This window comes from Phaeoacremonium minimum, assembly GCF_000392275.1.
Source record: "Phaeoacremonium minimum UCRPA7 unplaced genomic scaffold PA7_03_scaffold_184, whole genome shotgun sequence".
Taxonomy (NCBI): Eukaryota; Fungi; Ascomycota; class Sordariomycetes; order Togniniales; family Togniniaceae; genus Phaeoacremonium; species Phaeoacremonium minimum.
Genome location: NW_006921091.1, coordinates 120,146 through 144,458, shown reverse-complemented (window position 1 = coordinate 144,458; position 24,313 = coordinate 120,146). Strand labels below are relative to the sequence as shown.

Here is a 24,313-nt window from a genome sequence, read left to right as displayed (position 1 = left end):
GGTTGAAAAAGCAAATTTGCAGCTGCTTATTCTCCAGAGAGTGTAGTGTTTCTCCCTTTCACGGCGTGTCGACCTCTTTCTAGGACTTGATAGCGTTCTTCAAGTCGTCTTGAGGTGCAAGCCCGGTTTGCATGGAAATTTGTGGGTACAGCTTGGTCAGGATTTTTGACGGTAGGCTGGTACCTAGGTAGGAAACGGGCTTCTGCACGCTAACCTACGGCGTGAGAACCAGTAAGCACCAACCAATTGCAGCGCCTTTCAGCACCTCATGGACCCCTGCAAGTGCCCAGCGTTCGAAGAAGATGCCCCTCCATGGTTATCACGATAAGGCAAGTTTAGGCGCAATCGCGGGGTAAAATTTTCGACTACTGAAGGCTACGCCGTACACCGAATGCTGACTGCCGCCAGAAAGGAGTGAGAGGATTTCTAATAGTTCCATTCTTGTATATAAGTCTTATTCATACTTCTTGTACGCTTCTCGAAGAAGTCATCTTGTGTCATAAATCGTCGATCTAGAGCTATACATTGACAGCAGATACGCGGACACAATGGCCTCTCTCCCAGACCACTTCGACCGTAAGCTCGCGATACCCTCATCCTCCGCTTCCCACCTCGCCATAAGCCACAACATGCTAACCAATGCCTCCGCTGCCCAGGGCCCGTCCATATCGCCGTCATCGGCGGCACCGGCCTGACCAAGATCGATGGCTACACGCCCGTGGCGGCCATCAACCCAGAGACGCCCTGGGGCTTCCCCTCGGCGCCGATCCAGATCCTCGAGCACAACGGCGTGCCCATCGCCTTCCTGGCCCGCCACGGCCTGCACCACCAGCTGACTCCCCACGAGGTGCCCGCCCGCGCCAACATCGCTGCCCTGCGTCACATCGGCGTGCGCACCGTCATTGCCTTCAGCGCCGTTGGCTCCCTACAGGAGCACATTCGCCCCATGGACTTTGTCATCCCCGACCAGGTCATCGACCGCACAAAGGGCATCCGCCCCTTCACCTTCTTCGAGGACGGTATCGTCGGCCACGTCGGCTTTGCGGACCCCTTTGATGCCAAGATCGCCGCCGTGGTCAAGAAGTGCGCGACCGTCATGACTGGTGTGGGAAGCACGCTTCATGAGGGAGGCACGGTTATCGTCATGGGTAAGGAGACACTCTGCCTTAGCGGTGCGAACTTGCAGGAAACGGCGACATAACTGACAGCCCGTTCACAGAGGGGCCCCAATTCTCTACGCGCGCCGAGTCCAACATGTACCGCACCTGGGGCGGCTCCGTGATCAACATGTCGACGCTGCCCGAGGCCAAGCTCGCGCGCGAGGCCGAGCTGGCCTACCAGGTGATCTGCATGGCGACCGACTACGACTGCTGGCACACGACCGAGGACGTCGACGTCGCCATGGTCATGAAGTACATGGAGGCCAACAGCGTCAACGCCAAGCGCCTCGTCGGCGCCGTCCTCGACGAGCTGTCCAAGCAGGACCACAGCGACGTCGTCCTCGCCAAGCACTGGGCCGGCAGCGTCACCATGGCCGCCAAGTACATCACCAAGCCCGAGGGCCGCAGCCCAGAGGCCGTCAAGAGGATCGAGTACCTGTTCCCTGGGTTCTTCGACTAGAGTGCGTTGTATTTGCTGTTGGATTTTTGGATAATGGCATGCTATTAGAGGTAGCGCTGCAGGGTGTGATGACTTGTCCTGCAATACTTTTAGCAAGCGTCCATGAATCGAGCATCAACTGCTTGATAAGTATAGACAGACTGGGAAATTGGAGTTTCAAAATAGAGCAAATTATGGCTTTCTGGGAAGCCGGGAGGAGACAATCCTAGCAAGAAGCACATTACGAAGAGAATAGAACCTATAAAGGACTTTGGAAGCAGTTCATTGTATTCGATTCATCAATGATCATAACGTAATCAATGCAGGCGTCAAGTGGTATCCTACAATATCATAAAAGCCAACAAATACTCTCTAGGCCATCCTCATGCGCCAAACACCAAGCCGCCCTTGCTCGTAATGGAAGGAGCTTTGGCGCCAGAAAACAAGTTCTCTGATGCTCACATCAAGTGGTACAGTGCATGGACCCCCTTTTCCGCGGCGGCAACGTGCCAAGGCCTAACATCCGTCTCTCTATCCACGACCGATCTTGCCCGGGCAAGGGTTCCCAAGCCCCTGAAGTATGTGAGCATCTCCCGCAGAAGCAGCTCGTACACCCGTGGGTTGCCTTCACTATGGACGATGTTGACTTCCATTGCTACAGGGGGGTCTTCGGTTCGTGGTCCACCACGCTTGACGAGATAGCCACTTGCAAGAGCAGGGTTGAGCTCTACTAGGGATGAAGAGTTGTTCAGCCTATGGGAGACAACAGCGCCCCAGGTGGTGTCCGTGATGTCAACAAGGGTGGCCTCTGCGTCTGCTTCCGTGGCGTTGTTATCCCCGCCCGGTGTTGTAGCACTCGTAGCTGCAGCACCTCCCATAGGTGTTGGTGGATTGCCACTCTGTTCCGGGGATACGATAGAGGCTTGTGGGGTAGAAACAGGAGTCGTATAGAAGACAGATGACGCAGTTGCGGGCAGCTTGACCGTAGGCGGAATCAGCTGCAGAGACGGGTTCGTATCGACTGTTACCAGGGTCAGACTGATGGAAGCCTTAGACTCGGTTTGCCCAAGGGCAATCCAGAAGTCGATCTCCTGCTGGTCCATCGGCCCACACTTCGTGATAACAATCCGCCAATGAACTTTCCACATAGAAATAAGGTCGTGCGTTGTTTCCCAAATTTCATGTGCAACATCAGCCAGAGGGGTCGATAAAGCTTTTCCCTTTCGTCCTAGACAGTAAGACGCAGTCATCTGCTTGCTACCACAGTTGTCTGTCCAGGCGGCAGTGACCCATCGTTCATCCACACTTTGCGCATAAGCAATGTGAATGCAGGAGTTCTCCTGAAGAAGGTTGGCAGACGGGCTTGTCGTCAATTTAAAGTCTATGATTCTCGGTAATGGCTGTTCAAGAACAATAGACGGAGATGGCATCGGACCTCCAAACAGTGTACAGCGATCGTATGTTTCGAGGCATAGTCTGACATGCTCTGCCGGCGGAGGGATAGCCATCGATATAGCAGTGGCGAGGTAGTCCACAGGAATCAATTGAAGAGTTAATTCGTTCTGCACGGCTTTTTTCTTCTCTGCCAAGGCCCTCTTGTACATCTCGAAGAGACGCTGGAAGGCAGCACAAGACTCAAGTATCGACGCCGGGCTGTCTGGGATGTACACAAAGTACACGACAAAGTTCTTCGCTGCCACAGACAGATTGATGAGTGTATGGGCAAGTTTCGCCATCTGATCTATCAATGCAGATCCAAAACGCGAAGTCGACGAACTCGGAGACGCAGTTGTTTGATCCGCCTCATAAGGAACAAGTCCATTTGATATGTTGGCCGAGGACGGTAGTCGGTCAAAATTGCCTAATTTCATAGATTCATAAACACTACGCAAGCGATCGAGGAATATACTGGCGTTATCTGAGAGTCCGTCCCAAGCCGGAAAGGCGCAAATGGCATGAACATCTTTCGTCCCCTGAGAAGGTCCCAAGCCAAGGCTCTCCCAAAATCCCACTGCAGACGGCAGTACCGAGAGTTTGGTGTCGTGACGGCGAAGCTCAACGTGCGGAGCGGGTATTTGGAACATTGCTGGGCGTGTCTGCTCTACACCTCCAGGCGGTCGTGGTTGCATGCGACTTGGCTGCCCGATCAAAGGAACATCCTGCACTTCGATGAATGGGCGAAACTGACACTCGACAGCATCGGTCAAAGCAGGTGGTAGGATGCTCTGCAATACCTGAAGAGAGTTTCGTATGCCGGTTGCCAATTCTCGGCGGCTTTCCATCTTCCCAGAAATTTCTGTATCAGAATTGAGGCCACTAATATTCAGACGACCCGAGACGACCTGCTCAGTAAGAATTTGAGCTATTGTCATGAAATCGTCGTCCGAGAATGATACGTGTTGTAAGGTGGGCTCAGGTTCGGCAAAATATTCCGGAATGGATATCTCGGATGATTCGTTGTTCGTGATCTTAGATAGATCAACTGAACTTTGTCCGGGAGAATCTTCCAAGGCTTCCATATCCTTTAGAGATGTTGCTAATGACTCTCGATCATCTTCAAAACGTCTGCGTCTGACGACACTGGACTTGGTTGGAGATGATGGTTCGTCTGAAAAGTCGCTGCTGTCATCCTGGTCCGAAACAAGGCTGACTTCATCTGCATCTGAAGTAACCTCATCTAGCCTCCCAGGGCTGTGATGAAGAGAGCTGCTCTCAAGGTCACCAGTAATTCTCGCTATAAGAGCGCCCATATTAGATGGAAGATCCTTCAGCTTGCCTCGCCCCTTTCCATGTCGGCGGAAATACTGTGTTGTTGGAGGCTCTGTGGGCTCTGGGTGGTGCTTGCTTTCCTTCTCTGCATCCCAATGACAGTCGAACCGTCCACTATCCTGGTACTTGCTATTAAACAGAGATAAAGAAGGATCGAAATCAACTTTATCAAAAATACTACCACGACGCGGAGGCGCTTTCACTGCCACGGATTTGTTCGTATTGAAAGCCCCGAGTGAGGCCTTTACTCGTTTATAAACTGTATCCGGGTTGAATGGACTCGGTTGTCTCTTGATTCCACTTGATGGGCGGGGTGGGATATTTTCCTGGCGGTTGTCATCGATGAGGCTGCTTCTTGCATGCTTCAGTTCAGGCTTGGCGAAAACTGGCGAAGCAGGAACATCGTCCATCTTGATGTCTTCGACCTCCACATTTTTCTGTGTGAAATCATCAAGCTCGTGCCCAGCGTTTGCGGGTGGCCCTGATGTAGTGTCGATATCAGGCATCCCGGAAAGAGTGACATCCATAGAACCGGGCTCTTCGTCAAAGAAGTTGAAGTCGGCATCGGTAATGTCATTGTCACAAAACATATCCTCGCCAATGTCGCCGAAGAGGTTCTCCCCCTGTATGAGAAACTGGCCATTGCCTTGTTCCCTTTTGGATTCGTTCCCTTCGTTCGTATCGTTGCCATCCCATCCATCCGCAAAGACTTCGCCAGAGCCGCCAGTTGTAGTCATATTGACGTCAGGATCTGCGATTGCTGCTGTGTTATTCTGGTTGCCTGGACTAGAGACATTCCCATCGAATGATGGAGTGACTCCAACCGGGTTTTGTACGCCATCTGGAGGTGTTGGGTACATAGCACCAACGGCGGCGCCAGAGTTGCTTGCCCGACGAAGAGCCAACGGTGAGTATCCATTGGGGTGTTGCGAACGGTTCTCGTTTTCGGCGCCATCGCGTGACGGGGCTGCTTCTCTTTCTTTCTTTCTTTTGGCCAGAGTCTCTTCTCTCTCCCCATTCCCTAGATACCACATCTTTGCACTATCCAATGGATCGAATGTCTCGTTCACACCCGCCCAAACTCCTTCCGTAATGCTGTACGTCGACTGCCCTTTCCTCGGCACTTTTCTGAAGCACAGCACCGAAGGCCATAGGATACTCGAAGAGGTACTGATTACAGGTGTTCTCTTGCCGTCTGATTTCTGTTCAAGTGGCTTTCGTCGTAGAAACTGTAATGAGAGCCAACTCGAGTTACTGATGATGGCTGACGGTATTCCACGCACTTCCAACAATCTCGAGCACATACTGCGCCACTGAGCAGCTTTCTCATTCGATTCAGGTCTGAAGCGTGTGATTTGCGTATCTGGTGACGGCACAGCGCTGCCATCCAGTGACGGGTACTCACCACCTGTGATACCTTGGAAGGTCCCAAATACTCCTAAGGGTGCGGCAAAGACCACAGTCCCAGGACTGAGCAAATTTGAACGCAGACTATCAGCAGAGGAGAGTAGGGCTTTTGTGGTCGCTAATCGAAGACTAACAACGAGCGACCCAGCTGTTGTCACGTAAATTCTAAAAGTCAGTATTTTCGCAGTCGAGCGCGCTTGATCGGCGTCTTGAGTAGAAGATGCTGGAAGAAGCAGAGACCGTGAGTTGAGCGGTATCGCACCAGTCCTCGCCGAGAATAAAGAAGCGAGGCTTGAAAGCACGGACGATATGAAGTACTCGTACATCCCCTTCACAGGGGTAGCACTGTAGCTTTTCGCGTCCGATGGCACTAGAACACCCGTCTTGGAATCCCCGTCCACTGCACTATTCGCAGTTGGCAGAGGCGGAGGGGCACCGAAAGGTTGCCCACTCCGTGCGGTCGTCTCCAAGGCAGAATTGCTTGACGATGAGCTGCTTGGTGTGTTGATAGAACTGGCCCCAGGTGGTCGACTCTTCAACAGATTGGTCGGCTCAAAAGTTCCTTCCTCGACTAGCAGAAGCTTGCAGCCGCAGACATTGAGTTCAGCGGTGAGTATAGGCTCTCCTGACTGGCCCAGCCTTGATCCATCCTTGCCCGTGAGGTAGAAGCACCAGACTATTCGCCGAGATGAATCGCCATAAACCAAGTGTCCGCTGTTCCTCAAAGTGTTCTCAACGCCGGAAACCGAAGCCTGCGGAGATATTGGTTCGTAGACCTTGAAAGCGATCGACGAGACATTATTCTGTAAAACAGTGAAGAGTCAGCACTTTGTTTCCTCTTGATGTATGGGTCAGGTGCGTACAATTAATAGCGCATTAGTATCATATTCCCCGGCGTCCATGTCGACCAGCTCGCGTCAGAGGCGACGCGGCCCCGGCACAGGTATCCCCTCCCAGATTGTATGGCTGTATCTTTCCACTATACAGCAAGCTCCCAGCGAGCTGGAGATGACCTCGGGATATGCCCAGTCTGTCCACAGTGTGCACCGTCTCCGGAGGCCTGAAGTAACATGTAGCAAAATTCTGTTGTTGTAACTGCTGAGCTGCCGGACTCCATCTCAGCAGCCCGGGGATCGGGACTGACGGTAGATTGCAAGCGAACAGTCGATCGAAGCGAGGCGCACGACAATACACGCGTCGTTCGAAGCTAGGGTCTGCTGAGGTAAAGACGTACAGAGGTCTTGGCGACTGTGCGCCTTTTGAAAGCGCCAGCTAGGTGCTAGTAGCTCTCTTCGGTAGTAGTAAGCCTCGTGGCCGGCAGGATGAAGTGTTGACGATGTTCAATGCGACTGAGCGCGGAAAGCTGGATCTGGGATGGATGGAGTTCGGGCTAGTCGATGGGCCAGCCCCAGCGGGTTCAGGTAAGCCAGCAGTGGCCTGGCCCGCCAAAGACCCCGAACGGCTGAGCAGTTCGCTGACCAGCAGGGATTGAGACCCTCTGATAGGTCCTGGCAACAGCGAGCCAATGGTCGCATTTACACTGACCTTCAGCACGTAATGGTCCGCCCTAAATCGGCCCTAACAGAGCTAGCTCTCCATTCTGTCCTCCAAGATGCCCCACCGCTGTTCCAGTCTCTTGTCTTATCGATAAGCTTCCGTCAACTTTTTTTTCTTTGCACCCAAAAGAGTCCCCTCCATTTGCAGCCATTTTCGACACTCCGGATCGTGAAATTCTTTCTTTCTCTTCACTCACACATGTTTGCTCAGAGATGAAAGTGACAACTCCCGGGCTGGTGCCCGTATACACCATCGCCGGCGCCTCGACCGCACGGCCCCTTCCAGATTGGCTTGCAAGGCGGAGGAAGAGAAGTCTCAAGAATGACCCCGAGTTCGCCAACCGAGTCGAGCTGCTCCAGGACTTTGAGTTCGAGGAGGCCAGCGTCTGTGTCAGAGTCAGCGAGGATGGGAATTGGGCCATGTCGACGGGCACATACAAGCCCCAGATACACGTGCACTCCCTCGACCAGCTCTCCCTGTCCTTTGCCAGACACACCACGAGTCTGAACACCACTTTTGTGCTCTTAGGCGCCGATTACAGTAAATCGTTGCATTTGCAATCCGACCGAAAACTCGAGCTCCATACCCCCATGGGATGTCACTACGAAGTAAGGATACCTAGGTACGGGCGGGACGTTGTCTACGATCGCCATTCCGCTGAGGCTCTGGTGCCTGCTGCTGGCCTCGATGGTGAGGGCAGTGGGGAGGTCTTCCGGCTGAACTTGGAGATGGGGAGATTCATGAACTCTTACAAAGTTGACGTGGGTCAAGATGATGGTGTTGACATTGGACTTCAAGGAAGCGTCGACGTTGGCTGTGTCAACACAGCCGCAATTGCTGACACAAGTCACAATTTGCTGGCATTCGGCACAAGTCGGGGAACAGTCGAGTTCTGGGACTCGAGGAGCAAGTCCCGAGTCGCCACTCTTGAGAACCACGACGGAGAAGTTACCGCACTCGACTTCTCCCCCACAGGATTGTCTCTAGCTACGGGCACAAGCAGGGGAATTGTCTCCCTCTTTGATATGCGTCGGCCAGTGCCCATGCTTACTCGCGATCATGGTTATGGCTTTGCCATACAAAATCTCATCCATTTGAGGACCGCATCGCAAGAGAAGAAGATTTTGGCAAGCGATAAGCGCATTATAAAGATTTTCGACGAAGTTACCGGAGATCCTTGGACATCGATCGAGCCAATTGTTGAGTAAGTCGTCATCTTGATTCTTACATTCGTACTACGCTAATATAGACTTAGCCTCCATCATGTTGAATGGGTTAAGGACAGTGGCATGCTCCTCACAGCGAACGAAGGCAAACAGCAACACTCCTTTCACATTCCAGCTTTGGGGCCTGCACCTAAGTGGTGTACCTTCCTCGACAATATGGTCGAAGAGATGGCAGAGGAGATCCCGACTGAAACATATGATAATTACAAGTTCCTGACACTGCCTGAGCTTAAATCGCTCAGCCTTGCGCACTTGATTGGAAAGACCAACCTACTGCGGCCATATATGCATGGCTATTTTGTGGCCTCGAAGCTATACGAACAGGCTAGGCTGATTGCCAACCCTTACGTCTGGGAGGAAGAGCGCATGAAGCGTGTGAAGGAGCGTGTTGAGAAAGAGAGAGCCAGCAGGATCCGTGGCAACAAGAAAGTCAAGGTCAACCAGAAACTGGCCGATAAAATCATCAAGAGACAGGAGAACAGAGAAAAGGTGGATACCAGCGCCGGTGTCCTCGGAGACGACCGTTTCGGCAAGCTTTTCGAAGACGAAGAGTTCGCCGTGGATGAGACGAGCAGAGAATTCCAGGCTCTCAACCCGAGCACAAAAGTGGAGGGAGCACCAGGTGGTGACTACCAAGATCGGGTGTGGCGTGGTGATTCAAGTGATGAGAGCGGCGGAGAAGATGAAGAGCCTATTCGCTCGGAGCCTACAGTTTCAATGAAGGTCTCGTCATCAGAACAACAAGGCGGACGAAGCAAGGACACTGCACTGGGCTCTCGGGTACAGAAGAATGGGCGCATTGGCAAGACACGAAACAGCGACGTGGTCGGCGAGAAGTCAGTAACATTTGTACCGGAAAAGAAGAACAAGGAAACGCCCGAGCAGCCGCAATCGATTCGCAAGCGGTCGGATGGCCGCCGCAGCGCAAGCACCAACACCTTCAGGAGATTATAATACATTTAATTCATGGCCAGCCAAACTTTCACCGGTCGTCAATATGGATGCATCTGGACTCCGTCTTGCTACCCCGAAACACCGAGATGCCAATCCAATCGCTCTATTACACTCAAAAAGAAGACATGTTCATCGTCACCAGTCGGCTACTTCCACTCCTACTTGCGGCGAGGCATTTTGAACTTGCTCTTTACCTCCGCCTGGGCGAGCCCTTTCTCGAGATCCTCAGGCTTAAGGCGTGGGGTAGGCGGCACGTCGTCGAGCCTCACACGTCCGCTTCGACCTCTTGATGAACCCTCCTTGACTGACTTCGGGAACTCGCTTCGTCGTGGCGTAAGTGCCGTCACGACCTTCCTGGCTGATCTTCGCAGAGTCTCCCGCACTTTCCACTCTCTCTTCTTAGCAACGTAGAAGAGTACAGCTGAGGCAACTAGATATGATATTAGCAACTTGCGTCTGTACCATCAGGATACCATATCACTCACTTCCAAGGAGACCAACGACGACGACTACTACAATGATGGCTGCCATGGCACCATGAGATATCTCAACAGCCCCAGAGGTGCCTCCCGATGCACCAGCATCATCACCTCCGCCCGATGAGCCAGAGTTGGCAGTTCCTGGGGGAGCATCCTGTCCGCCGGTGTACGGGTCGAGAGTAGCGAGAGGGAAGGCAGAGGTGGTAGAGGTTGCCATGATGATTGTCGGCTGATGCTCGCAGAGCTACTATTCGGTCGCAGACCTGATATGTTGGTAATACTCTTACTTGAGTGTATCGAACCACAGTCGAACCACCTGGCAGGCTCGGATGTTAGGGAAGGAATGGAAGAATATGAAAGGCGGTCACACATTTGGAGACAACCGCTTGGGGACTGCCTGGGTATTATCTAGTAGACGCCCTTCCTTAGCAACTCGTTCGAGCCAAGCCTTTCAAAGCAGACGCCGAGTGGTTGTCTCGTCTCTCCACCTCTCTCTATCCGCTAGACTAATACCATGCTATGCCATGCTATACACCCACAGTCTCTCTTGTTCCCTATTCAACGAAAAGTGTTGCCCAGGAAAATTGTGACCGCATGTGCAGGGTAGCTACCCAGTGCATACCCATCCTCGTACCCAGACCCAGCTCGTCACCCACGCTCGCTCGGCATTCGACCGCCGCTAGGCCCCTGGTCTGGCTCTGGCAGTTGTGAAGTCGGCAGCAACTCTATCTCGCCGCACGGCGCCCATTGGGCGCACTGCAGTGCGAGTTGAAACCAAGCACATAGCACGCCCTCCATATATCCTGCTGCGCGGTCTGTCATTGGGCGAGCCGCACGTCCTCGAAGCGCTGGACACGGGTGGGCGCTTTCACACGCTCCCCATTGACAGACCCCTGCCCTGGATGCCCCTGCAGCAGGGTGCTGAAGCGGCCAATGACAGGGCCCGGCGCCAGGGGTCGACAGCGGCATGGGGAATCACATTTAGCACATCTGCTCCACCAAATGCACGCGCCGTGCCTCCTCCACACTTCCAATGTTGACTACTACCGTGGTGACATTCACTCACTCAATTTAGATTGTTTGATTGATTGACAAGACGACGACCACCACCCCTCTTCCTCTCTCTCTTGCGGGTCTTCCTACATGCTTCTAATCTATGCCGGGCTTGGATCATTGTTGACGGTCCTGCGGGTGACATGCTGCCCAATATGCGGGTGCTTCCTACCCGTCTTATCGACTGCGATATGAGGTGATCTGTGATATACCTCGTAGAGTGCCAAGGGCCTGGGAGATCAACGACGAGCCTGCTCAGCCACACTGCTCACTCAAGTGGCCGCTCGCTGCTAGCGAGGTGTCAGTTGCCGCCGTCCGCGATCACGTCAAACAGGTCGCAATGCCAGAGGGCAAGCATCGTGGCTTCATTCAGGTCGAGAGCCTCCCCAACTATGTAGCAATCTGCCTCGCATCCGCCCTATATGAGGCCCGTTCTGAAGAGCGGCCGACTAGCACGGCTTGTCTCACTCTAAATGTTATATTGTCATTGTGATCAATCAAGTAACCTTGCTATGTAGCATTTAATGTTCTATTTCGGGACCGCCAGGTCTATGGCCTGGCATGAGGCTTCTCGAAGACCAGTCGACGTCTCCACGAGTATTTTAAGCATCAGGTTCCCCACAGTCTGAGCTTGATTGCACTTATCTCGATGGCCTCGTCATGTCTCGACCCGTCTCGGCCGGAGCAGTTGGGCTGCTGTTCGGTTCCGTCCACGGCTGACTTACGTTCCGGCCTATTTCTAGTACGGCGGCCCGGGTTGCTACCTAAAGTTATGTCGGAAAGACATTCAACAACAGCCATACGACATGCCTGCCGAGGAGATACTCGACGGCAGAGTATTGTCACGGAGTCTTCTCTGCTAGTCCTAAATTTGGATTCGGCCTGGTGACGATCAATTGGCTCCTCGAATTAAAACCACTCTTGCTGGTAGTTACATGATGTTTACATCAGGAAGTCCTATATAGGAACATTTTTGAAAGACTGCGTTGAATTGAACAGCTAGCTACAGTTAAAACATGGCAAAGCCAAGTATCTAGTAGTTTAGCCCATGGTGGCCCAAATTGCAAACAACGTATACCTCAAAGTGCACAAGCCATTTCATGCCTCACTCGACTTCTAAATTGGCTATGATGACAGCACTGAATTCCATGGATAGTGATGGTAGAAAGACAATGAGTGTAACCTTGCAAAGACATTAATTATGCTCGATGAATCTTGATTTGCATCTCCCACTGTGCGTCAATGAGCCTGACAATTCCTAACCACTACGGTGGCTCGACCACTTGATCGAACCCCGTGCTACTGAAGAACATTGAGCTCCTGTGAGTCTCCTACGACGCTCGTGCTTCGCCGGTGACGATGATCACTCGACTGTGGATATAACACTCTTGGAGATCCGTCTGAGTCCTTGGAGCTGTACGTTCTCAGGCTTGAGGTGCGGCTCTCTGATGGCGGGTTGGATAACCTCGCATGTGAAAGATTATGGATGCTGCTTTGCTGGCTGTCACTAAGCTTGATCTTTTTGTTCACTCGAGGCGTCGCCGTTTGTATAGCTGATGTGTTCACGGTCGAGGATTTGTTGACAATCGCCTTCCTTCGAGAAGAAGTTGGGCCATCCACCTCAAGTATGGTTTGCCTGAGCAGCACGGGTTCTGCAATAGGCTCTTCTATTGCGTCGAGTTGAGTTTTAAGCCTCTTCGTATGTTCCGTCGTATCGAGTGTTGAACTGATTCTCTTGCGAGGAAGCGACTTTGATTGATTTATGACTTTGGCATTGGTCTCAACAAAGCCGCCACTCTCACTTATGCGATCTCTATTAGCTAGAGATGGCTTCTTCTTGCTTTGTGTTCCCGCCGAACTCCCTGAATTGAGGCCATTGCCTGTGACCATTTGGCTATGAATGCCACGGCTGAAGATACCGGAACCGGGGATTTCCGACATCTGGAGTAAACGTCTTCGTTCTGAGTCATCCTCAATGATAGGCACTCCATCGCTTGTCCTCATGATTCCCTTCGGACGTCCGCCTTCCCGTCGTCTCTCTTTCTCTTGCGCGATCGAAGGAGGCGTAGGCAGAATCAGATCCACACCCGGACTCTGCAATATCACTCTTCTATTGCGGTCCAACAAGTCCGGGTTGATGATCCCAGCGTTCAGGAGACCACTCAACGGCATAGGTTCCTCACGATTCGTGTGTTCAGTATAGGTTTGAACATCAGGAGTAACGCCAGCTTGATCGACAAGCTTCTGAATCCGTGATTGAGACATAACAGAAGTCTGGGCCTTCTTAGAGTCGTCTTTCTGGGTTCCATAATGATGTATGATCGTTTTGTGCATCATTTGCAATTCTCGTAGCTTTTGAAACCGCGGGATTTTGACTACATGTTCCCCCTGGTCATCATTGCTCTGCAATTGACTCTCTGATTTGCCAATACCGTGCTCAACTTTGGTCCACTGCTTCAAATCATTGATCAAGTCCTGTGCCTCTCTCTCATACACCTGAGAATCTTCTGTCAACTTGGCTAAGTTTTGTTCGGCCTGTATCAGATCTTGTTTCAGCTGGCTAATCGTCGATTCATTGTGCTTGTTCGTCTCTGCGTTTTCCGCGAGCCTCTTCTTCTCGTCTTCAACAATAGTTGAGGCTCTCGACTCAGCGTTTGCAAGATCTGACCGAAGAGTGCGTATCGCCTCAGCTTCGCAGCAGTCCTTCTCTCGCAACTCGGAAATCATCCTCTTTGCATCATCAAGCTCTTTGGCCAATTTGTCGCGGTCGCTCTCTGCTTCATTTGCACGCCTCTGAAAATCTTGCTTCGTCTGTTCCATGCTTGCCGATACTTCTCGCACAGCCAAGTCGACAGCCTGGTCTCGGGCTTTCTGTGCTGCATTCTCTCGCTCTCCCAGGAGACGAATAAACTCAAGCGCATCCTCCTTGTGGTTCTGGATTTCGGCTGCAATTTCTTGGTCTTTCTGCTGGAGACTCGCTTGAAGCTTAGAGGTCAGCGAGCTCTTAGAAGCGAGCTCTTCTTTGAGATTGTTTTTCCCTTCTCTGAGGGCCTGAAGCTGTCTGAGAACATCCGGGTCGTCCCGTGGCGAGTTCTCCAGCTGCAGGATCTTGGCTTCTAGCTCCTGGATCTGGTTCTCCCCTTGAAGAGCATGTTCAGACGCTTCCTTCAGAGCCGAGAATAAATCTTGGATTTCCACCTCCTTGTCTTCCACGGTTGTAGATAGGAGTAAGTTTTCCAAGGTCTTTCCTTCCAATTCCTGTCTCAGAGAAGCTTTGCTTTCAGCAAGGCATTTCCACACATCTCTCATATGGCCGTCGAGTTGCTGGGCGAGCTGATGCGCCTTTTCTGTGGTTTCAGATTGTGCACTAGCGACACTCTCGAGCTGTTCCAGTATTCTTGTTTGCAGGGTCAGCATCTCATCCAAAATGAAACTCCTATTACACTTACCTCGACGTCGTCTGGTTGTTTCCGACAACCCATTCGGAGAATATATCTGGCTGCGACTTCACCTCTTTCATGAGGTTGTCCAAACGATCTACAATCACAGAAAGTCTAGAATTCGTCACTATTATATTCCAAAGACACTTTTTGAATTACTTACGTAGCAGCTTGCCCTTCGTCGCTGGCAACTTTCTGTTCCTTCTGCCTTGTCTCGAAGTCGACGAGCTTCTTGGAGATCGTAGAAGTCTGGCTTTGAATTTCCTTGAGTTCGTCTTGACAAACTTGTTGTTCTGCAAGTCGCTGTAGCAACTCCTTAATTGTTTCCTTGTCTCGGGCCAACTCCGAGTTACGATCTCCGAGCTGTTGCTCCACTCCTTGCAACTTTCCACGGACTATCCAGTATTGAGTAGCTGCGGCAGTAATTAAGGAAGCAGATGGACCTACAATCTAATTCCAATCGCTTGGTTTCGGCGATCGCGTTGGCTACTCGCTGTCGCATATGGTCTTGTGCCGCTTCGGCCTTTGCTTTTTGTTGCTGATCAAGTGCTGTGCTCTGGAGCTGTTCAGCGCGCAATTTGTCAACAGCGTCTTTCATCTGTTGCTTAGACGCCTTGTACAATTTTTGCTGTTCCTTGATTGCGTCATTAAGAAAATCCTTATAACGCCGACATTTTTCTTCTAATTCTCGCAAGCCAGACGATCGGTCCTCCAATTCCGACGACTTGTCGTCGAGCTGCTGCTTCAACACGTCGCATTGCTCTGACAGCTGTTCGATTTGTTCGTCCCTAGCCTTGGCATCGGCTTTGTATTGATTAATACGTTGTTTCTGGTCTTTAGCGATGCCAATCAGCTTCTTTCGTGCCTCGGTGACCTGCTCTCCTTCTCCACGAGGCTTGCTCATTGCTTCATTCATGAGATCGGCATAATGGACTGCCATTTGTCGTCTGTATTTCTCTTCAGACCGCGTCTGGTTCAACATCGACGAATCGAACTTGCGAATCGCCGAATCCACCCGGTACGTTGAGGTTGTCGACGCTTGAGATGGAGTTGCCTTCCTCGAAGTGTTCGAGGTGTACACAATTTGACGCGGAGGAGTTGCCGCATTCTGTTGCATATTCACACGCCTCATCGGTCTCGTCATCGCTAGCTGTTGATTTTGGCGTCGCGGATGTCTTTGATGATGTTGATCGCTCGATTGAGCGGACGAGCTTCCACTGCTCAGATCTCCACGCGACATAAATTGAGCAACGTTGTCGCTCTGCAAAGCGAGGGAACTTGGATCATGAGGTTTCTTGTGCTTGGTCGCCGATCTCTGTTTGGACTCAAGACGATTAGATGTTGCTTTATTCGTCTCTCTTAGAAATTCAGGAGCGACTGATTGCGGGGGATGTGGAGGGGCCGGTTCTCCTTGAGAGTGAACTTGGGTGCTGACTTGCTCCTTGGACGGAGCAGGTGCACGAGGTCGGGAAATTGGCTCATAACCCACGATAGGCTTCTCGAGCGGTTTGATATCTGATGATTCCAGAGAGCAAGCTACCACAGGGCGGTCTTCCGTCGGGCTAGATGAGCCATCGTTTAGGTGCGGTAGCTCTGGAGAAGCTTTCGGATCCTTTGCTGCGTCTACCGATCGAGCAGGAGAGATATGTAAAGTCATATCATGACTGTCATGCATGACCAAGCTTTCTGGGATGTGCTTCTCCTCACCAGCAACATCTTGTTCAGCGAGATTTGACGATTCACCAGTAAATTGAGATGCATGACATTTCGGCATCGCCTGCCCGGTGAACTGGCCAGGCCGGATCGGCACAGGTTTGCCGAACGTGAAGCCCGATGTAAGCTCCGCGGTATCCAGCGACCCCTCCGGACGGGAGAAACCGTTATGGCGTGGTAAAGCCTTGGATTCCACATGGTCTTCCGTGAGCAGCTGCGAATCAATATAGCCGGCAGAGTCTTGAGACTCTGGCAGTGGCTTCATGGCGTTGGCCATGATGTCTGAATTCTGGGAATTGAGACCACAGACTGGACTTGGTGGCGACATTGACGCTTTAGCCTCTATAGAGACGGTCGCCATACCTACGATGTCCAGAGAGTTAATCGATTCAAGGCTCTGGCAATGTCAGCAGAATAGTAAGCTGCCTAATGACCGCAAGTGGTGATTAGACCCCGGAATGTACAGTTTCCCTTTCCATATGCAGGAGCTTGCTTGGACGAAGACGAGAAAGAAAAAAGAAGACTAATTGCGGTGTCAACTGAGCTGACGAGTCGCAACCCACTGGTCTGGCCAGCAGACGAAGTTTTCCCATGAGTGACAAGAAAGAAAATGAAGTTTGTGAGGGCAGGCAGTGCTGGTGCCTAAGTCATGGCTGCTGCGCTCTTACCTTGACGGGAGTAGATATCAAGGAAGGTACAAATGGGGAGCGTTTCGGTACGATAGGCTTCCCCAGGAAGGCGGGGAGCAAGTTCCGAAACGCACCTCCCTCTTCGAATAGAAGCTCGCGAAAGTGCCTAATCGGCTGCCGCTCTTTCCCAAGCAACCGATGTATGAGCACATTCAAGCTAGGGACCATCATCGAAATGAGCATGACGCCATGCCTATACTAGGTAGATTGTCGATGTCTGAAATCGCTGGAATGAACCATGTGTGCTGATGAAGACGACTGCGCAGCAGATGTCATCGAGCAGATCAGCCAGACGACCACGGCATTACGGCCTTGTCAACAAGTCGCACTGGAATAGCAAAAGTTTAAAGATGCCAGCATGAAGAAACTGGCTCGTCAACGTAGAATTGCCAGACTGTGTCTGCTAGAAGTAATTGGTTTGGTTCTGTATTGGATGAAGGCCGAGATGTTGATATGGTGCCCTATGTTGGGGTATGTGTATCGTACAGGTTCATCCTTGGCAACCTTCTTACAAGATCTCACTGAAAAATTCCGCCCAAGAGCCTCCAACTCCCAAAAATGAATTGGTTCATTGTACATGTGGCTTTCACACCCACTGCGCGTGCCTCCTTAATGTAACATGGTGTCGGTTTTTGCGAACATCACGGCCATAATCAGGTTGAAAAATCCACGTGCTTGATATATACAACGGTATAGCTTGACTATGTCGTCATCCGTAAGGAATATGGCCACCTTATTTGCCTTTTCGTTTTTGTTCGAGAAATAGAACTTTGCGTCGCACTGCCAATCACAAGTTAGCCAAGGTATTCATCGCAACACAATCAAACCACTTGATAAACGTTTAAACAGCATAATTGCATAGGTAATGCGCCTTACCGACAGGGTCGTACTTGAGCAAGCTCAGAGGTGTTGATGTTCGAGGTCTCGAGAAGGTGTAGAAGAACCCGGTCATGGCCATCGAGATGAGCCGCACCGAAATGACGCGGGATTTTGCTGAATGACAAAAGGGTTAGCAAATGCTATAACAAAATCAATTAGTCAATACATACCTTTCTTGGCCATTTTGGCGGCTTCGAGGCACTATTGTAGAAGCCAAGAATAGCTATCGTGATCTTCAAAATTTCGAGCTCTTGAGGTTGACCACCGCGAGACAGGCATTGCCGCTAGTTCCCGGCACCTAAGCACGTGGAAAGTCACGCCACAGCGCGCCCTTTTGGCGATTACCTGTAGCGTCACGATTCGCGTCCTCCTATCTTATCGCTGTTTCAGCGCTTCCGTCATCGAAGACAGCATCACTCTCATCTCTTGAAATTTGAATTTAGGTCGAGACATCTGCAAATATGCCTGAGATCGCGGAAAGTAAGTCATTTTAGTATGCATCGTTGGATCAGATGCGATGCTGATATACATATGCTCAGTTGCGCGAGTGGTCCATTTCCTTCGCAAGCATCTGGTAGGCAAGAAGATTGCCAAGGTGCAAGCACCAGACGATGCGTCAATTTTCGGGAAAGTCGGCACCAGCGGCCCAGCTTTTGAAGCTGCGTTGAAGGGCAAGAAAGTTTGTGTTTATATGCCATAGTCTCTTGACTCATAGAATTAATTTCTGATCGTTGCTTCTTCTACAGGTGGTGTCCGCAGGCACCCAGGGCAAGTATTTCTGGTTGATACTTGATAGCCCTCCTCATCCGGTGATGCACTTTGGTATGACAGGATGGATTCACATCAAGGGTGATAAGACTGCAGATAGCAGCTACTACAAGAGGACGAAGCCCGAAGATGTTGAGGCATGGCCACCTAAATTCTGGAAGTTCCAGCTGGAGACAGAAGGAAACCCGAAAGTCGAGGTTGCATTCACAGATCCCAGGCGATTTGGTCGTATTCGTCTAGTTGACTGTCCGGGGGCCGAGATTCGGAAGAACTCTCCTCTGGTAGAGAATGGACCAGATCCAGTAATTGACCTCGATGTCTTCACCGAGGAATATCTACGCAAGAAGATGCAGAGTCGGCACGTACCTATCAAAGCTCTCATACTGGACCAGGCAGTCATCAGTGGCATAGGGAATTGGGTTGGCGATGAAGTCATGTACCACGCCAAACTTCACCCTGAGCAATACTGCGATGAATTTAATGACAAACAGATTAAGCAGCTATTCGAATCGATACGGTATGTATGTCAGACCGCTGTTGACAAGCTTGGAGATGCAGACGAGTTCCCTGGGGATTGGCTTTTCAAGCATCGATGGGGAAAGGGAACGAAAGGAGGCTCAACTTCCTTGCCTAACGGCGAAAAGCTTGCCTTTATCACAGTCGGCGGAAGGACTAGCTGTTACGCACCAAATATCCAGAAGAAAACTGGACATGTCCCTCCAGGCATCAAGGAAGAACCTCTGGAGGCTGCAGAAACCGGCAGTAAATCAACCAAGTCCAAGAAAGCTAAGAAAGAAGTCGAGGAAGATGTCAAACCAGCAAAATCTCGCAAGAACAAAAAAATGGAATCGGAGACAGATGATGAGCAGCCAAGCAAGAAACCCAGAACTCAGAAGGGTACTACCAAGGCTGTGGCTAAAGCGGAACCTTCAAAGAAGGCAAAGAACGAGAAAATGGTGAATTCGACACCAGATACCGGGCGGCGACGATCAGGGAGGCTCGCACGATAAGCGCAGAGTCATGCATCTGATCGGATTTCGCTATGTAAAAATATAGTTTTCAGTGGTGCGTTTAACCAAGAAAGCGTTGACCAGGAGTTTGTCTTAGGAAAATGATTGACTTAATATCCACATCATTGTCAATGGCTTCCGCAGAATCTTGTGACCGATAGCTATTGCCGTTTGATTTGCTCAATGTCTACACTTGCATTCTGCGTGACGGAAGAACGCTCTCATCGGACCAATTGCGCTAAGATGGTGTGCAAGCCTGGTAGCCATGGAGCCTTCACCAGAGCATGGATCGGTCCGTCTCGCAACTTACATCAAACAGCAACATCGTATACTGGAACTCTCGATTTCAACGTTATGGCTCCTACTTCTAAATATTGGTTGGGTGCAACTCTATGACAACCTCATAAATATGTGCCCACGGAGGCTTGCCCCCGTCCTACCAACCAGGCACTGGACAGCCCAAGGGTCAACCACCACACACAACCTATTGAACAGTTCTTCGTCTTCCAATCATTTTTTTCGAGTCACGTGTGATGGGTTGCTTCCCCCAGATAATGGCGTCGTGATGTGCCGGCTGGACAAGTGCCGGTGACATTGACATCGGCGAATTAGCTCATTGACAGCTAGCCTCACTTGAGGCAACTTTGACCACAACCATTCCAATATCAAAAACAAAGGACTTGTTTTTTGCATAGAAAACAACTCGTTTTCAAAGGCAAATTTTTCATCAGAGTGCAGCACATACCGGGACACAATAAAACGGACAACCCGCGATTTTGTCTGTGCTTTTGGTATAGGGATTAGTTGCTCAAGGCCCTGAAACGGCTAAAGATTTCTATGCTTGGCTAATATATCTCCCACAGGCAGAGTGACTCTACCAACTCTGATTCGCTCACCCGCATTCTACGATGTGCTGAAAATCTTGCCCATATGAAGAGCGGGACCTTTCGGTTCTCTAGTAGTTCCCCTCACCTGTTAATTAATGAGTGATCTTGGATGAGTGCGCCGCAATATTGGACACGGAGCAGCCCAAGGAAGACCCTTTATCCGTCAGCACCAACCGGGTGGAGAAACCTGGGGATTCACGACTGCCGAGCTCTTGGTCAATTCAACTGTCTTCCCAAGAAACAACTGACGATGCCTTGGGAGCCATTCATGTTTGTAGGTTTACATTGAGTAAAACTTGGCATCTCTAGTTATGCTTCGATCTGGGCTGCATGATCTCAGAATCGAGAATTGAACACATCGTTCTCCTCACGAGAAAAAAGTATTTCTCCTCACCGTCTCCCTGACCTTGAAGCATCTCGCGCCAGGCCTCCTTTTCAGCTGGTTCCTTTCTCCAAATCGCGAGATGTGGGGGACCTGTCGATCTCCGCAACCCAATCCTCCCCTGGGTCCCCGGGATATGGCTGCGTGAGCTGGCATAAGGGTCGCCCCTCTCGCCTTATCAGTTCAGACATTTCAGCAACTCTGTTTCGCCTTTAGCCGGACTTTGAACACGGCTTGCCTACCGTCTTCTCCAGAGAGTGGGTCACCTGCGGTCGTATCACTGCATTGTCGAGCACATAGGGTCGTGGACGCAGGATATCAAAGTTGGGCGAGCCGGTATGGGGCAGCCACGCGAGGGACGGGCCTGGTGGGCCACCATCATGACTGCGTTCCTGCACGCTTAGTGTCGTATATTGCGTCCCGAGCTTTGGCGATATGATTTATGGTATGCTCGTCTTGTAGAGCACGAGATCGACTTATTAGCCCCCACAAACACATCTCCCCACAAGAGTTTTTCGGGCCTTTCCTGCCGTCCTGGTTGAGGTTCCTGCGTATAGAGCTCTGTTGCGAGTGGTCATCTTGTCGATCATCTGGAGGCTTACAAGCTGTGCTTCTTGGCTATCCGATTGGATCAGCATTGTATGTCCACATCATAATTACCCCTGTATCATAGCTTTCAGTGAGCTAATCAACCAATGTACCGCTTAGTATCTCGAAACAGAAAACATGTAACCATCTGAACGGAGTTCTTCGTCCGCATAGAGGTGCTATCTCACTTGGAGGATAGCCTGAGAGTTAGATTATAGAGGAGAAATTGGTATATTGACACACTTGCGATAGTCCGCGATACTTGTCTCCACGTTTTCAGAGCCTAGAAAGGCTTGTACTGTCTTGTCTAGACTTGTCGAAGCTTGGTCAAGTCATATGCTGACTTGGAAGAGGGTCCGTCTGCTCGGTTCCAGGCCTGAGAGCATGCAACTAGAGGTCATCCGGAGTCCGGCAAAGTGAGGTCAGCGTTCTTCGTGGAGAAGTTGCTACCGAGAGCGGTAAAGAAGTAACCAGGCTGTGGCGGCCCCATCTAACTTCATTTACGCGGCGACTCTCACTTCTATTCGCTGGGTCATGAGAGATTCTTTCTACGGCTTTCGGGCCATGATTACCGCAGGGGCGATGACGGCGAAATATACACGTTCCACTTGACAAGATACCATCGGGACCGAGGTCCCCGTTGGGATCTCTTAGTGGTAGCATAGTTCTTTGGAGGTGATTACCGCTTCTATAAAGACTCGGTAACCCTAAGCTTTTCTCTCGGCTGTCCAGATCGGTCCACACTTCAATCACGATCTATTGTCGCGGAGTCGTTCATTACGCCTGAAGCCGAAAAATCAAGATGTTGCAGAAGATTGCTGCTCTTACTACCTTGCTGGCCCTCGCGGCTGGCCAGCAGGTCGGTACCTCAACCACAGAGACTCACCCCAAGATGAGCTGGTCTAAGTGCAGCTCCGGCGGATCTTGCACTAGCCAGTCAGGAGAGGTCGTCATTGACTCTAACTGGCGATGGGTTCACGACAAGGGCGGATATACCAACTGCTACACTGGCAACAAGTGGAACGAGACCATTTGCAAGGACTCCAAGACTTGCGCTGCTAACTGTGCCTTGGATGGTGTGTATCCCACCCTCTGGGTTTTCCTTTCGATTTGCTGATAGAAAAACAGGCGCCGATTACCCGGGCACTTATGGAGCCTCTACCAGTGGCAATGCTTTGACCCTGAAGTTCGTGACCAAGGACAACTATGGTGAGTAACTACGTGAAATTAGCAGCCAATTGCACTGACTAAAGGCGAAATCCAGGAACCAACATTGGTTCTCGTCTCTACCTGATGGCCAGCTCCTCGAAATATCAGATGTTCACCCTTCTTGGCAATGAGTTCACATTCGATGTCGACGTTTCCAAGTTGGGCTGCGGTCTCAACGGCGCTCTGTACTTCGTCTCCATGGACGAGGATGGTGGTCTGTCTAAGTACTCGACCAACAAGGCCGGTGCCAAGTACGGAACCGGATATTGCGATGCGCAGTGCCCCCGTGACCTTAAGTTCATCAACGGCGAGGCCAACTCTGCTCAGTGGGAGCCTTCGTCCAACGACCAGAATGCCGGTGTTGGCCAGTACGGCTCTTGCTGCACAGAGATGGATATCTGGTATGTAATATGCTGCCGGGGAATTTAACTGAGGAGACTAACCACTGCATCAGGGAGGCCAACTCAATCTCTACGGCATACACCCCGCATCCTTGCACCACAGTCGGCCAGCACCGCTGCGAGGGTGATGGCTGCGGTGGTACCTACTCCTCCGACAGATACGGCGGTACTTGTGATCCTGATGGCTGTGATTTCAACAGCTACCGACAGGGTGTGAAGGACTTCTACGGACCCGGAATGACGGTCGACACGACCAAGAAGTTCACTGTGGTCACGCAATTCATCAGTAGTGGTGGCTCGCTCTCTGAGATCAAGCGCTTCTACGTGCAGGACGGCAAGACCATCCCCAACTCCGAGTCCACTATCAGTGGCAACAGCGGTAACTCAGTCACCCCCGACTTCTGCAAGTCGCAAAAGACTGCCTTCGGCGACCAGGACATCTTCAACCAGAAGGGTGGCTTTGCCCAGTTCTCCAAGGCGCTGTCCTCGGGAATGGTCCTAGTCATGTCCCTTTGGGACGATCACTACGCCAACATGCTCTGGCTGGATTCCACCTACCCCGTCGATGCTTCTCCCGACGAGCCAGGCAAGGGCCGTGGTACTTGCGATACCAGCTCCGGTGTTCCCTCCGATATCGAGACCTCTCAAGCCAGCAACCAGGTCATCTACTGTAAGTCTCCCATTCTAGTCCAACTATTTCGTCCATCATGCTAATTTCCCATAGCGAACATCAAATTCGGCCCTATCAACTCCACCTTCACGGCCTCCTAAGTCAATATCTTTGGTACGGCACGAGATGAAAACCATTGGCTGGACATTTATAGGGGAGCATATTGGGTAGCCCTAGACAAGACAAGACCCACATAGACAACAGCAGGATTCATGTTCATAGTTCACAGCACAATCATGTAAATACCTTCTTTGCAAAAGATAAGATGCACCGAGCAAGCCACATCCGTTAAAGTGACGAAAGGGGTTGTAAGACAAGAAATCACGTGATGCCCCCTTTTCCTCTCCTGTATCAGTCTTCTGCCGCTTACAAACCAGTGCACGTGGATGTATCTGTTTTCTTTGCTTGTTTGGCTTTGGTCTAGGTTCTAGGGATGTTTGCAATGATTACGTATCGAAATGAAGTGCTTCGAGGTGGACATCCTACTTAAGCAAGACTAGTGGTAGTGTGATTCAGAATAGAAGCCGTTGATGAAATACCGATGCTCAGAGAAACAAAGCAGAAAGCTCATCGGGATAATTTGCCAGGCGATTGTTCGCTTCGCTTGTCTTCTCTGAAAGCTGCAATGTAAGA

General features: G+C 51.1%; 7 protein-coding genes across 7 annotated transcripts; 4 read left to right on the top strand and 3 right to left on the bottom strand.

Annotated features, from left to right (window-relative positions):
* Positions 1-548: 548 nt before the first annotated feature.
* UCRPA7_2711 (putative methylthioadenosine phosphorylase protein) lies at positions 549-1,620 on the top strand (the record flags this gene model as incomplete). The annotated part of the gene is made up of 3 exons (XM_007915250.1): positions 549-576; positions 657-1,172; positions 1,220-1,620. The coding sequence occupies 3 exons, from the start codon at positions 549-551 to the stop codon at positions 1,618-1,620; spliced, it is 945 nt and encodes a 314-aa protein (XP_007913441.1).
* A 437-nt stretch (positions 1,621-2,057) lies between these two features.
* UCRPA7_2710 (hypothetical protein) lies at positions 2,058-2,747 on the bottom strand (the record flags this gene model as incomplete). Its single annotated transcript, XM_007915253.1, has 1 exon — positions 2,058-2,747. One exon carries the CDS (start codon positions 2,745-2,747, stop codon positions 2,058-2,060), a length of 690 nt encoding a protein of 229 aa, XP_007913444.1.
* Positions 2,748-7,544: 4,797 nt separating this feature from the next.
* Positions 7,545-9,512, top strand: UCRPA7_2709 (putative wd repeat-containing protein; the record flags this gene model as incomplete). The annotated part of the gene is made up of 2 exons (XM_007915298.1): positions 7,545-8,536; positions 8,588-9,512. The coding sequence occupies 2 exons, from the start codon at positions 7,545-7,547 to the stop codon at positions 9,510-9,512; spliced, it is 1,917 nt and encodes a 638-aa protein (XP_007913489.1).
* Positions 9,513-9,670: 158 nt separating this feature from the next.
* UCRPA7_2708 (hypothetical protein) lies at positions 9,671-10,208 on the bottom strand (the record flags this gene model as incomplete). Its single annotated transcript, XM_007915270.1, has 2 exons — positions 9,671-9,942; positions 9,998-10,208. The coding sequence occupies 2 exons, from the start codon at positions 10,206-10,208 to the stop codon at positions 9,671-9,673; spliced, it is 483 nt and encodes a 160-aa protein (XP_007913461.1).
* Positions 10,209-13,328: 3,120 nt separating this feature from the next.
* UCRPA7_2707 (hypothetical protein) lies at positions 13,329-15,424 on the bottom strand (the record flags this gene model as incomplete). Its single annotated transcript, XM_007915272.1, has 5 exons — positions 13,329-13,342; positions 13,459-14,441; positions 14,494-14,598; positions 14,648-14,879; positions 14,932-15,424. The coding sequence occupies 5 exons, from the start codon at positions 15,422-15,424 to the stop codon at positions 13,329-13,331; spliced, it is 1,827 nt and encodes a 608-aa protein (XP_007913463.1).
* Positions 15,425-18,226: 2,802 nt separating this feature from the next.
* On the top strand, positions 18,227-19,543 carry UCRPA7_2706 (putative formamidopyrimidine-dna glycosylase protein; the record flags this gene model as incomplete). Its single annotated transcript, XM_007915290.1, has 3 exons — positions 18,227-18,245; positions 18,305-18,444; positions 18,512-19,543. The coding sequence occupies 3 exons, from the start codon at positions 18,227-18,229 to the stop codon at positions 19,541-19,543; spliced, it is 1,191 nt and encodes a 396-aa protein (XP_007913481.1).
* Positions 19,544-22,202: 2,659 nt separating this feature from the next.
* Positions 22,203-23,781, top strand: UCRPA7_2705 (putative glycoside hydrolase family 7 protein; the record flags this gene model as incomplete). Its single annotated transcript, XM_007915256.1, has 5 exons — positions 22,203-22,476; positions 22,529-22,609; positions 22,665-23,010; positions 23,064-23,680; positions 23,735-23,781. The coding sequence occupies 5 exons, from the start codon at positions 22,203-22,205 to the stop codon at positions 23,779-23,781; spliced, it is 1,365 nt and encodes a 454-aa protein (XP_007913447.1).
* Positions 23,782-24,313: the final 532 nt, after the last annotated feature.